The following is a 12030-nucleotide window of genomic DNA, read 5'->3' on the forward strand; positions in this document are numbered from 1 at the left end:
TATGGATGTTGGGTTCATTTTTCTGATAATGGGGAAGTATGTCACTGTTTCTTGGACCAAAAATTACATTTGATTTTATGGAGAGTAGGAGAGGGGATTGGCAGCTTATTTGATTTCTAGTTCAAGAACCTCCTCTTCTTTTATTACAATGAAATCCAGCTTCTTTTTTCAGTGGTGCCTTGTGGGGAGTGTTTATCTTATTCTATGATAGAATCCTGTCTCTGGAGGACCCTGGACGTCAGACAGTTGTTTCTTCTTTCCCTCCGCCCCTGAGCCACGAAAGCACACCTCTCCCATTGTCTTCTCAAGGTTGCCACCTCCAGTCCTGCGTACTTTCCAAGCCCTTCCTTTCTAGTCCCAGAAGCGGTGCTCTGACCCACCAGGTGGCAGACCTGTTCTCACTGTTTCCCTGCTGAGAGTGGGCCCTCTTGTCTGTGGATGTTGTCCGTGCTCCATCATCAGGAAGACCCGCCTCACTCTCCCTCCTCCACACTGTCTCTGTCTGATGCTGCAGGTCTCAGAGGTTTGTTTTCCCACTTACATGCAAATTCACGTTTGTGGTTTTCTTATTTCCTGTATGTTGTCAGCATGGACTTGGGGCGGGGGGGGGATTGTATTTCCTCTCCTTGTCGACCATGTGGTTCATGGAAGATATAGGGAGAAATTTGAGTGTAGATGACTGGCGTTTTGTATGGGAGCCTGCCTGTTACCTTTTTAGTTTCTGCTGGATTTGTAGTTATGGCCACATTTATATTCTAACTTCCTTCCTTCCTCCCTTCCCTTGATAAACCCTTGTCCACTAAAGATCTGTCAGTTTAAACGGGCTACCAAAGTCCCAACTTTGGGTTTCTTGAGAGTTTCTGTTGCATCTTTGTTTTCTGTTCCATTAATTTGTGTTCTTATTTATTATTTCCTTTTTTCTGCTTCCTTTATGTTTATTGTAATATCTTTCCTCATTTATTAGTTGGATATTCAGCTCTGACACTTAAGTCTTTCTACTTTGCTAGTGTGTTTATGGCTTTAATGTTCACTCTAAGAATCATTTTAGTTTTATGTTACAAGTTATGAAACATCATATTTATTTCTTCTAAAACTTTTTCCAAATTTTACTATGATTTCTTGTTTGATCCGTAAGTGTAAACATACTTACTTGTAAGTATGATTTTGAATTTCCAAATGACAGAGATTTCTTTGTGTGTTAACAGTTTTTTTCTGTTAATTTCATTATTCCGTCTTGTGTTTTATCACTCCTCTTATTTCAGATCATCCGTTTGGCTTTTTTTTCCCTTCTGCTTGAAGAACGTTGTTTCCAGGTGTTTTTTGTTTTGATTTGTTTTTTAGTGAGGTTTGATGGTGATAGATTCTCTCAATTTGCCTGAAAAATCTTTTTGCCATTGTGAAATTAGTTTCAATTTGTGTGGAATTCTGGTTTGTTAGTTAATTCCTCTCAGCATCTTGAGACTCCTCCACTGTCTTCTGCCTCCTGCTGTTTCTGTTGAGAAGCTAGCTAGTCATTTGTCTGAATTGTTCCTCGCATGGCTCTGTCTGATCTCTGTGGCTACTTTCATAAACACCTTTTTATTATGGAAAATTGAAACACTGAAAGTAGAGATACGTGGTCATGAACCCCCGTGTTGCTGCCACTCATGTCAAGCAATTATCCATGTTTGCCCCAAATGTGTTTTACTTCTCTCTCTCTCTTTTTAAAAAAATCATTCTAGGTATAGCTGTGTCTGTAAGCATCTCCAGCAGTTAAGGGTTTAAGAACCACAGTAGCATTATTAAACCTTAGGAGAGTTGATGATAATTCCTTAGTATTATCTGGTACCTATCCCAAGTTCGAATTTTACCAGTTGTCTCAAAAATAACTTTTTACAATTGATTTGTTTGAATCAGGATCCAGACAGGGTTTGCTCATTTGACTTTGCCCAGTCTGTCTGCCTCTGTTTTACTCTATACTCTTTTGTACATGCCATTTATTTCTTCAAGAAACTGCAGAATTTGCCCTGTTGCAAGATGGTGTCATTTAGCACATTCCTCTAGCCTTGGTGTCTCCTGCTCACTGGTAATGAGACCTAAAGCAGGCCTTCTGAACCTCGGCACTGTGGAGGCTTTGTTGCCGGGGGCTGTCTTGTGCATTTTAAGGTGTTCCGCAGCATCCTTGGCCCCTCCTTTCTGGATGCCACGGCACCGTGCAGTTGTGACAGCCAAGAAAGTAGCGTCTCCAGAAATTGCCAGTTATCCCTAGGAGGCAGAGTAGCCCGTGTTTGTGAACCGTAGGTCTCGACTGTATCCACTTAACCCTGGGGAGGCCTCGTGGGCATAGGTGTGTCCCTCCTGTCACGTTGCGCCAGGAGCTACGTGAACACCTGGTGTTTTCCTTTGGGCAATGTTAAGACCCATCAGTGGGCTTTGCCTGATCCACCCACTGTAAAGTTCTCCACCAACTTTTCCCCTGATGATTTAGTAGACACTGATAGTCGTTACCCAGACCCACGATTTTATCAGGCATTTCACAGTCGTGAATTTATAATTCTATCATTCTTTCTGTGTGTATTATTCTGACTTTTTCTGTAAGGAAGAACTTAGCTCACCACATTTGGTCACACTAAAATGCACTTTGCGTTTGTATTAGCAAGATACATGGCTTAATTCTGTCTTAATAGCGAGTTGGTGCTGCAGGAACTTCAGATACAGTCCTTTAGAGGTTTAACAAAATTATCGCTAAGAATTTTTGGATTTTAACGCGTTTGTCCTTTAAACTCACTGTTACGTTTGCTGCTCAGATGGTTCTGTCTTTGAACAGCGGGAGCCTCTGAAAGTCGGCTTTTCTCCCTCTTTACATGCCTGCTGTGGTCGCTGCCAGCTTTCTGGCTGTCGTCTGTGACAGCACGTTCTGGGATCATCCTGTACCTTTCCTGCCCCGGACCTGGAAGTGCCGTTTCCCCACAAAGCCCTGGGTACTGGACACCTGCTGTTCCTACAGATCCCTCCCCTCCCCTCCCCTCACGGTGCTGTGCCTCCAGCGGCCCCACCTTCAGCTCCTCTTCAGAGGAGTGCCCTGCCTGCTGGGGCTGGGAGGTGGAGGTCCACGAGGGTTCACGCCCCCCAGCTGGCCCTAGCGGAGGAAGGAGTGGTGTGGGAACGGGAAAGGCCAGCCCTCTGGCTTCAGGTGGGACAACTCTGAGGTTTAATTCAGATCCCAGAGTCCCCACTGTTGCAGGGCTTTATGTGAAGCTGCGCCCCTGCCTGGCCTCCTCCTTTGCCCGGCTCCGTGCTTCCTGCTGCCTCCGCTTGCTTCCCTCGTGCGTGGACCCTCCTCTCGTGGCCTGCTGCTGCAGAGCGTCCGAGACGCTGTGGCTCCTTTGTGGCTCCTTTGACGAGAAGTGGTGTCACTCAGCAGAGTCGTCGTTACTGCTGGGCTTCTCTCGCCTTCAGGCTTTTTAGGACTTTTTTGTTTGTTTGTTTTTGACGAGAAGAAGAATATGCCGTTTATTCTTGTGGCGTTTGTAATTCAAATGTAAGATTGTAGGATTTTTATTTGATGTTTTAGATTTTGTATTCTTTGTACTCTCTTCTCTTTTACTGAAAATTTTGTCTTTTTATCCTTTTTTAGAACAGTTTTGGGTTCACGGTAGAAGTGAAAGGAAAGTGCAGAGGTTTCCCATGTGCTGTCTGCCCCAGCACACACAGCCTCCCCACTGCCAGCACCGCCGCCAGACGGGGCATCTGCTGCAGGCAGTGAGCCTGCGTCGGTGCACCGCCACCCCAGGCCGCTCGTTCACGGCAGGGCTCTCTCTGGTGGTGTGCACGCTAAGGGTTTGGACAGATGTGCCGCGACGCGTTATCATTACAGCATGCAGAGCAGTTTCACTGCCCCCTAGATTATTTTTTTTGTTTTTTTACTTTGTTTATTCTGTTTTTAAAATGGAATTGTTTTAAAAATTGTATTTTCTGATTGTTTTCTCCTACCATACAGAAACACAGTTTTTGTCTTTTGAGTTTGTGTCCAGCCAGAGTTGCCAAACTGTTCTAAATAGTTTTTCTGTAGATTATTTTGTTCTCTGTGTAGACACAGTTGATACTGCCTATGAATATCTAATTTTCAACACACGAGCTATTTAAAATCAGTTTCTCAACTTCCAGTTGTAAAGTGTAAATCTCAGTTAATCTTTTGGTTTCGGATCGTTGCCTTAGATTAGAGATTCGAGAACAGGACCAGCGGGACGTTTCCTTGGAGACACTTTCACGGTTGCTTTGAGGCTCAGCTTTTGCAAGTGTTTCCTGGACCCCTAAGAGAAAGGTGTTTTCTTTAACTGGGGACACTAGGCATGTTTGTGCTCGTCTGCTGTATCACGTTTGTTAGTTGTATGGCTGAAGTTTCTGTGTACTCACTAATACTTTGCTAGGCTGACCCGTCGGTATTTGAGAGAGCTGCACTGAAATCTCTGTTTACGCCTGCTGTCGGGTCTTCCTGTGTGTGTGTGCGTGTGTGTGTGTCTGTGTAAATACATGCACATACTTGTATTTTGCTTGGTATGTTTAATGCAGTTGTTTTGAATGCTTTGAAACACGCCGTTCAGTACAGATGACCAAGTACTCGTGTATGTGTCTCTAAAAGAGCAGCTGTGTGTTTCTGAATCTTGTTAGGCTTTTTCTTCTATTTCTCCTTTTTTCAAAAACAGCTTCTGTGGAAGTCTGTGTGTGTGCTTTCTGCGTTTTAAGCGGCTCTGTGTACCCTTAAAGTTGCTGTGTGTTACTGGAGCTGACCTTCGTTTCATCTCGTGGCGAGCTGCTTTCACTCTAACGACGGTTTCTTTCTTCAAGAGTATTTTTCTGGTGTGAGTATATACCGGAGGCTTTTTGGGGGTTTTTTGATGCACGTTTGCCAGGTGTATCTTTTTCCCTTTTCTGACTTCCAGCCTTTATGGGGCCTTGCATTTTAGGCTTGTCTCTTGGAAACCACATATAACCTATTTTAAAAATGTCCATCTGGATAATCTGTGTCGGTCACTAGCCAGGTTCCATCAGCTTGTGTTTATTGTGGTTATTAGTTTACTTGGACTTGCTTCATCCTTTTTAGATTGTGACATTTTCCCTATGCTGTTTTCTCCTATAGTTATTAAAAATCTAGTTATTTTTATTCCAAGTTCTAAGACCCTAGAGCAGCAGCTGCAGTCACCTCTCTCCCAACTTCTTTGTTATTGTTGTCCAGCATTTTAGTCCTTTTTCTCCCACAAAATAGGTATTGTTATTGTTTTGACTTCATAGGGGTTCAGAAGGCGCCTCCCCAAATGTGTCACTTTTGCACAAGGATTATTTTGAGCCAAAGGTAATTGAGACCTTGTGAGTTTAAGAGAAACTGCTGCCCCTCCCTTTAACCACCTAGAAGAATTTAAATTGGGGATTTTTGCCCGGAAGGAGTTACTACCAGAGAGAAGTGTTGTCTGAGTGGCCCCATCTGGATGGCAGGGCGACCATCTCGTCACCAGAACCCGACTCTGCTCCGTGGGGTCCTGTGAGTCACCCTCCTGTCCCTGGCAGCCCCAGAAAGCCCCGGGCCCCATCCTGCCCCTTAGCTCAGGGTGTCGTCCAGACCTCATTCTACCTTTCTGTCTCTGAACCTCTCGTGTACGTGTGGTTCCCACATGTACGAGGTGACCTTTGATTTTCTCCTGTTCGTCTGTCTCATGTCAATGTAATTCTCAGACCAGCCAGAAGAACCTAGAAGCATGAAGTTCTCTTCCTCCCCAACAGCTTTGTAGAGATTATGTTTATTTAGATTCGCCAATTTCCTGCGTCTCAGACCTTCCTTTAATATGAGTTTCTGTCTTCCTCAAGTACAGACCTCTCTGCTGTGACATTATTCATGCGTGGTATTCTGAAAATGCCATGTACTGAAAATAATAGGCTTTGCAGAAAACATAAGGTTAAGAGCAAATTATTCAAGATATGTAACTCTGTTAACCACTGTATATAAAAATAGATAAAAAATAAATTTCTTCTGCACAGCGCAGGGAACTATATTCACTATCTTGTAATAACCTTTAATGAAAAAGAATATGAAAATGAATATAGGTGCATATATGCATGACTGGGACATGATGCTGTACGCCAGAAACTGACACACTGACACTGACTTTTTAAAAGAAAAAGGTATGTAACTCTGTAACCAGAACACGAACAAAACAAGAACAATCCGAATACAAAATAATAGCAAAGTTGTGTCTCTTTGCATTTGCCCCCAGCACCCGGCCTTCAGCCCTGCCGCCTCCTTTGAGAGGAGCCTCCTTGAGGGCGTTTGCTCCTGGCGAGCCCAGTGTGCTGCAGTGTCCGGAGGGTTAGCTGAGGGGCTCACTCTCGGCCCTTCTCTCCTCTCTGGGGTTTTGCCCCTTGTCGTCCCCAAACCCCAGTCTTCTGCTCTTCCTCCCGGTGGGGGTGTCGCTTTCCGCCTGGGTCCTGCTCTCTCGCACTGCGAACAGGAAAGGAGCCCCGGGTGCGCGTGGGGTCACCCCCTGTGCCCCCTTCCTCCCAAGGGTTGTGCCTTCTCGGGTTCTGTCCATGCCCCTCGGTCCCAGTGCCTTGGAACAGTTACGTTCTGTATTTGTTCACCTTTTATAGTTGCTTTCAGTAGGACGGTGGGTCCATTTTAAGGCTCTCTGTCAAAGGCCGTGGAAAATGCTGGGTCAGCTTTATAGACTTCTGTTGCTTGCTCATTTTCTAAAGGTTCATTTTTTATTTCTTGACATATTTTTATCTAGTTCTTTTGTATTCCTCATCTGAGAGCACTTACAGCTGGAGCCCAGTGAGGGTTATCAGCCTGTGACTTGTCTCTGCTTTTGCTCACCGTGCTTGTGTTATGTGTATGTTTGCTGGTACTTCATGTGTGGTTGACCGTAACCCCCGGTTTGTGAGGTGATTAAGCCTTGCAGAAAGAAGACTTGTTTGACTACTTTTTCTATCCTCCCAGCGACGGTACACAGCTCTAGGAGAGCAGTTCTTTCTACATCGTGTATGTCTTGGAACATTAGGCGTAAGTTCCCTTCAAGTTGGGAAGAGCGGTCTCGTCGGTGGGGGCTCTGCGGGCCAGATGAGGGACGTTTCTGGGGGAGAGGACTTACGTGTGCTCCCCCAGAAGCCCAGGGCGCCGCAGCCCCTTGGAGGGGGCAGCTAGCGTGAGGCCTCACTCGGCCTCCTTGCCTTGCAGGAGCCCGAGGCCCAGGGCTGTTACCCCAGCGTCAGTAGATCATGTCCCCACAAGTCCTCCCTCAGCTCAGCCTCAGTTTCTCAGTCGGGAAGGTGGGGTACAGGTACGTGCCAGCCAGCGCTGCTGTGGTGAGCGGGGCCCCCGGCACAGCCGGCGCGCGCCAGTCCTCAGAGACTGTTCTGCCGTCTTTCTTCCCCTGTGTGTCTAGCCATCAGGCTTGGTTGTCTTGTGTTAAAATGAAATAGTTTTTGTTGCTGTCAAGTCTTTCTTTTCTTTTTAGTAACCTGCGTCCCACAATGAATTTACTCAGTCTGCTGCAGTTCGTGTTTGGATCTTCTCCCACTTGTCTTGGTCTGAGTTCACGTAATTGACGATTTCTGTTGCTGTAGTGAGTATTTCAGGAGAAGTATTTCATTGGCTCTGGCATCTTGATTCCACTTCTTTTGAGCAGGAAAATTCTTCATTAAGTCTATGTTGAAAGAAAAGGGGGGGGGGGTGTACAGCTCAGCGGTAGAGCGCATGCTTAGCGTGCAGGAGGTCCTGGGTTCAATCCCCCGTGCCTCCGTTAAGATAAATAAACCTAATTACCCCCTCCAAAGTCTGTATTGGTTATTTTTCCCCAGTTTACTTATCTTTGGGCTTGCTTAATTGTTGTTGTGGAAGAGTCTGAAAAGTTGTGGTTTTAAAATAATAAATGTTTCTTAATTTAAAAGTGATACATGCCCATCTTGGGAAAAATTTTAGTGTTAAAAGCATAGTGAAGAGAGTTAGAACTGCCGTCAGAAGGCCGTCCAGAGAGCGCCACAGCTGCTGCTGCTTCGGGGTCGCTCCCCTCCCCGTGTGTCGTTTCCGCAGTTGGGCCCGTCTGGGACACACCAGTGTGTCGCCCGTCTCTTTTTTTTTTAACCGTATCATAAGCTTCTTCTCTTGTCATGTAAACTGTTTGCAGACATTTTAATATCCACAGTGTGCTTCCTAGAAGCACCGCACACTTAATCTGTCTCCTCTGGTTGTACGTTTCATAATCTTTTGTTATTGTGAAAGAACTTGTAACAGACTTCTTTGTGAATCCAGGTTTTTGTGTGCATGCTTGATTTCCGTAAGAGTTAATGTCGTACAAATTAAGTCTACAGAGGATTTTTTAGGGCTTGCCAAATTGCTTTCTTAGAAGATTATGTAGTTCATGGCTTCAGCAGGGAAATTCGCTGGTGTCCGGTAGGCAGACTGTAGCTGCTGCTACGGCTCGTGCTGTGTTCATGTTCAGCTGGAGGCTTTTTCTCTGGCCCGGCCATTCTCTGCAGGACTTCAGAGGGGCCAGCGGTCGGGGGAGAAGCTGGGAGCCTGGGTCTTCACAGAGGCTCTTTTTGCTTTTATGTTTCTTCTAAGAAATAAAAGTGAGGCGGACAGTGGGTGTTGGTTCCAAGTCAGTGCCCTGTCTCGCTGGGTGTCCCTGGGGTCTCAGGAACCATTACCTGCAAGAGTGGAACGTACAGTAGGTAGTTACAAATGAAGAGCTGCTGTGAGAAACATTCTGTGCATGAACAGCAAAATCTTCTTAAAAAGAACAGTGGTGACAGCTGTTCTAACCCTGGGGATTTGATTTGCTGGTGCCGAGCTGGGGAGGGGTTGCTGAGAGCAGAGGACGGGCTCTAGGGGAGGGGATAAGGAGTGAGGGGCAAGGGCCAAGTGAGGCCAACATGGAAGCGTGTGCTGTGGCCCTGCCCTTGCCCCCGGGTCAGCGTCCTCTGAGGCCCAGGCCAGCAGCTCAGACTGGACCACCCAGCCCGGGGAGCGTCTGAGGTCCAGCCTGGCCCCTGCTCCTCCCTGTGCTGCTTGCCCTTCTCACCAGGCAGCCACATGGCTCCTTTCCCCAAAGGGTGACCCCTGCACTAGGGGGCGGGGGGAGCCTACTGGCCCTGGTCTCTGCGGCTGAAGGGGCTTTGCCAATCTTACAGTGTCTAGATTAATGGCCCCCGAGGAGGCAGAGGCACCACAGCCAAGGATGCCCGCCGTGCTCGGTGCTGCTCCCTGGTGAAGGGAGAGGTGAGGAGGGGTCTCTGGGATCTCTGAGGCAGGCAGCCCCAGGTCTTCAGTGCTGTCTGGGTCCCGGCCGTCGCCCACACACCCTTTGCTGGGTGGTCCCTGGAGGCCCGCCCCGCTCACCTGTGGGGTTGCCACGGGGACACCTGTGTGTTGTAGGCGGATGTGCGCCACGCCCCTAACTTGGTGGCTTTGTGTCCTCACAGGTGGTAACGTGGACCTGGAGAGCCAAGCAGAAGGGAAGAAGGAGGTGGGCGCTGACGACCTGATGAGGAGTGGCCCCCGCCCCATCGTCCCACACAGCTCCATGTTCTGCTTAAGCCCCACCAACCTGTGAGTCGCGTCACCCACTGCCTGCCCCCTTCATCCACGTGCCCGTGATAGCAGTGTGCACCTGACATGACCTGGCCTTTTACATGTATTAACATCACCACGGTGCTCCGCAAGGCACATGCTGTCGTCACCTACTTAACGGGCAGGGACACGAAGCCACAGGGACGGCCCGTCCATCCCCAGGGGTGGATTCGGGGTTTGAACTAGGCTGTTGTCCCAGCACCTTGCTCTTAACCCCCCGCCTCAGCACCTCTTCATCTCTGAACACGGGCACCCGTGTGCACGCCTTGTTCACTCACGTCAGTCCACGCAGTGTCCCCTCTGACGTGTGCCCTGCTGCCCCGGGGCCCCTTCTCCACTCACCAGCTGCCTTCAGGAGCCCAGGCAGTGTTCACGTGCCCAGCAGCCATCGAGGCATTGCCACACGTGGTGATGCGCGGAGCAGTCGAGGGCCCCTCCCCTTAAGCTCACATGCTAGTGGGAGGGACGGACAGTGGATGAGACAAGTAGCGGAGGGTGTGAGAGTCTCCAAGGTGGGAAAAGTGGAGAGGAAACACCGTGCAGGGACGGGGGCTGCCGACTGGAGGTGGGACGTGAGACAGGAACAGAGCGGAGAGCACGTGAGGCACAGGCGACTCGGAGTAAAGCGGACCCCGTGGACCCAGGGCTCAGGGCAGCAGGGTCCGTGGCCTTGTGCTTGCTGCGTCCGTTACCTCCCCTCCTTCAGCCCTCCCGTCGCCCCCACATGCTGTGCACATCTACCGGGAGCGCGTCTGCTCAGGGTGAGGAGCAGGATGGAGGTGGACACTGGTCTGGCCCCTGCCTCTAGCCTTGAACGGGCCCAGTGTGCGAAGGTAAAGCAAGGAGGTTCAGTGCTGGGAGCAGGGGAACGTCAGGGAAGCCTTCCTGGAGGAAATGAGAGATCACAGTTGAAACCTGAAGGGTGAACGAGAGTTAAGATGCGGAGGGAGGAACATGCATTCTTGGAGGGAGGAGAGAATTTACACTGAAAGACTCCGGACTCAAAACAGCGGAAGACAGAGCTGGGTGGGAGAGCACGGGGGTTCCCTGGGCTGCTGTGTGTCTGTGGGGAAGCAGAAGGTGCACAAGGGGCCCTGAGGGGCTGGAGAGGCTGCACGCGGCAGGGGTGGGAGGTGCCGCAGCTGGACTGCATCGCTGGCAGGGCCTTTGGCAGGAGGGCTAGAGGCGGAGCCCCCGTAGCCAATGGTCACGGCTCTCAGGGTAAGATGGTGGTGATTTGATGAGGGCCATCATGGTGGAGAGGTTTGGAAGTCAGATGGTCAGGGGAAATTTTGGAGGTAGAATCTGCAGAATTCTATGAATTAGAGGTGGAATGGGAAGATGTCAGGGACGATGGGCAGGGTTTCTGCCTGAGGCCTCGGGGCCCACTGAGCTGGGGGCGGTGAGTGCAGACCTCGCAGAGCCTGGCTCATGGCCCGGTGGACTTGGGGTCTGAGCTAGGGTGGCCGCTCAGCCACGAGATGGCCCGGCAGCTGTTGGTTAGGGGGAACGAGGGGCCGGGACAGAAGAGGGCCTGAGACGCAGATCGAGTGGGGGGGGGGTTGTCTCTGCAAGGAGGGAGCAGCGGCAGCAGGTTCGCGGGGGCCTTGGGAGGGTGGCTCTGGTGAGTGGGGGCGGGAGCTGGACAGCAGTGGTCAGGCACGAGGAGGACAGAAGCATAAAGCCCAGGCCCTTCGAGGGGGAGAGTGATGTGGTCGGCTGGGCTGGCGTGTCCTCGGGAGCTGGATCGTCAGAGGAGCTGGTGGGGGCGGGCGAGCCTGTGGAGGCAGGAGGGGCAGCTCCGCGAGAGCGCTTCCTTCGACGTGGCTGGAGCGACGTCCACTTCATGTGCTCACCTCCGGGGATTGGCTTTCCTGTCCCCTCGAGGGGCTTCGCTGACCCCTGGTCGCTGTCTGCTGCTGTGCTGAGCGTCTGAGTCTCCTGTTGGTTTACGTCTGCACTATTTACTGGTGTCCTGCTCGCCGCGGTGACCCCGTCCACAGCGTGCCTGAACAGAGCAGAGTTGGGGTCAGTAGTGCTGACCGGTGAGTGGAGGTGGACCAGTGGCAGAAGTGCAGCGTGCACACGCAGCCTGGGGCTCAGACAAGGGTGCCGCGCCTGGCGCAGACCCGGAGGTTCCTGGGGCTGGAGGGAGGCCTGCCCTCGCAGGTGCTGGTGCTCAGCCTCTTCCTCCCTGCACAGCCCCTCCGTCCCACCCACGGCAAACTTGCGCACCTGCGAAGCCACAGCAGCCCACACAGCAGGGGTACGAGCGGCCGAGGCTGTGCCCAGTGGGACTTCCTGAATCAGTTCGGCCTGCAGCTGAGGCCAGCAGACCCTTGCTCTGGGCTTCTGCTGCCCGCCCACCCCCGTCCTGGGACGCCCTCTCAGGAGCCTGTCCCCATCAGTCACCTGGCCACTGTCTCCTG

At 50.4% G+C, this 12030-nt stretch overlaps 1 protein-coding gene across 7 annotated transcripts in view; it reads left to right on the top strand.

Moving 5' to 3' along the window:
• Positions 1-12030, top strand: part of CACNA1B (calcium voltage-gated channel subunit alpha1 B) — a 173409-nt gene that overhangs the window by 103028 nt on the left and 58351 nt on the right. For all 7 annotated transcript variants that reach the window (XM_032479054.1, XM_032479047.1, XM_032479050.1 and 4 more), the window contains one exon: positions 9454-9580. In XM_032479054.1, coding sequence (XP_032334945.1) covers positions 9454-9580 — 127 coding nt within the window. The remainder of the gene's footprint in view (positions 1-9453; positions 9581-12030) is intronic.

Source organism: Camelus ferus, chromosome 4, assembly GCF_009834535.1.
Source record: "Camelus ferus isolate YT-003-E chromosome 4, BCGSAC_Cfer_1.0, whole genome shotgun sequence".
Taxonomy (NCBI): Eukaryota; Metazoa; Chordata; class Mammalia; order Artiodactyla; family Camelidae; genus Camelus; species Camelus ferus.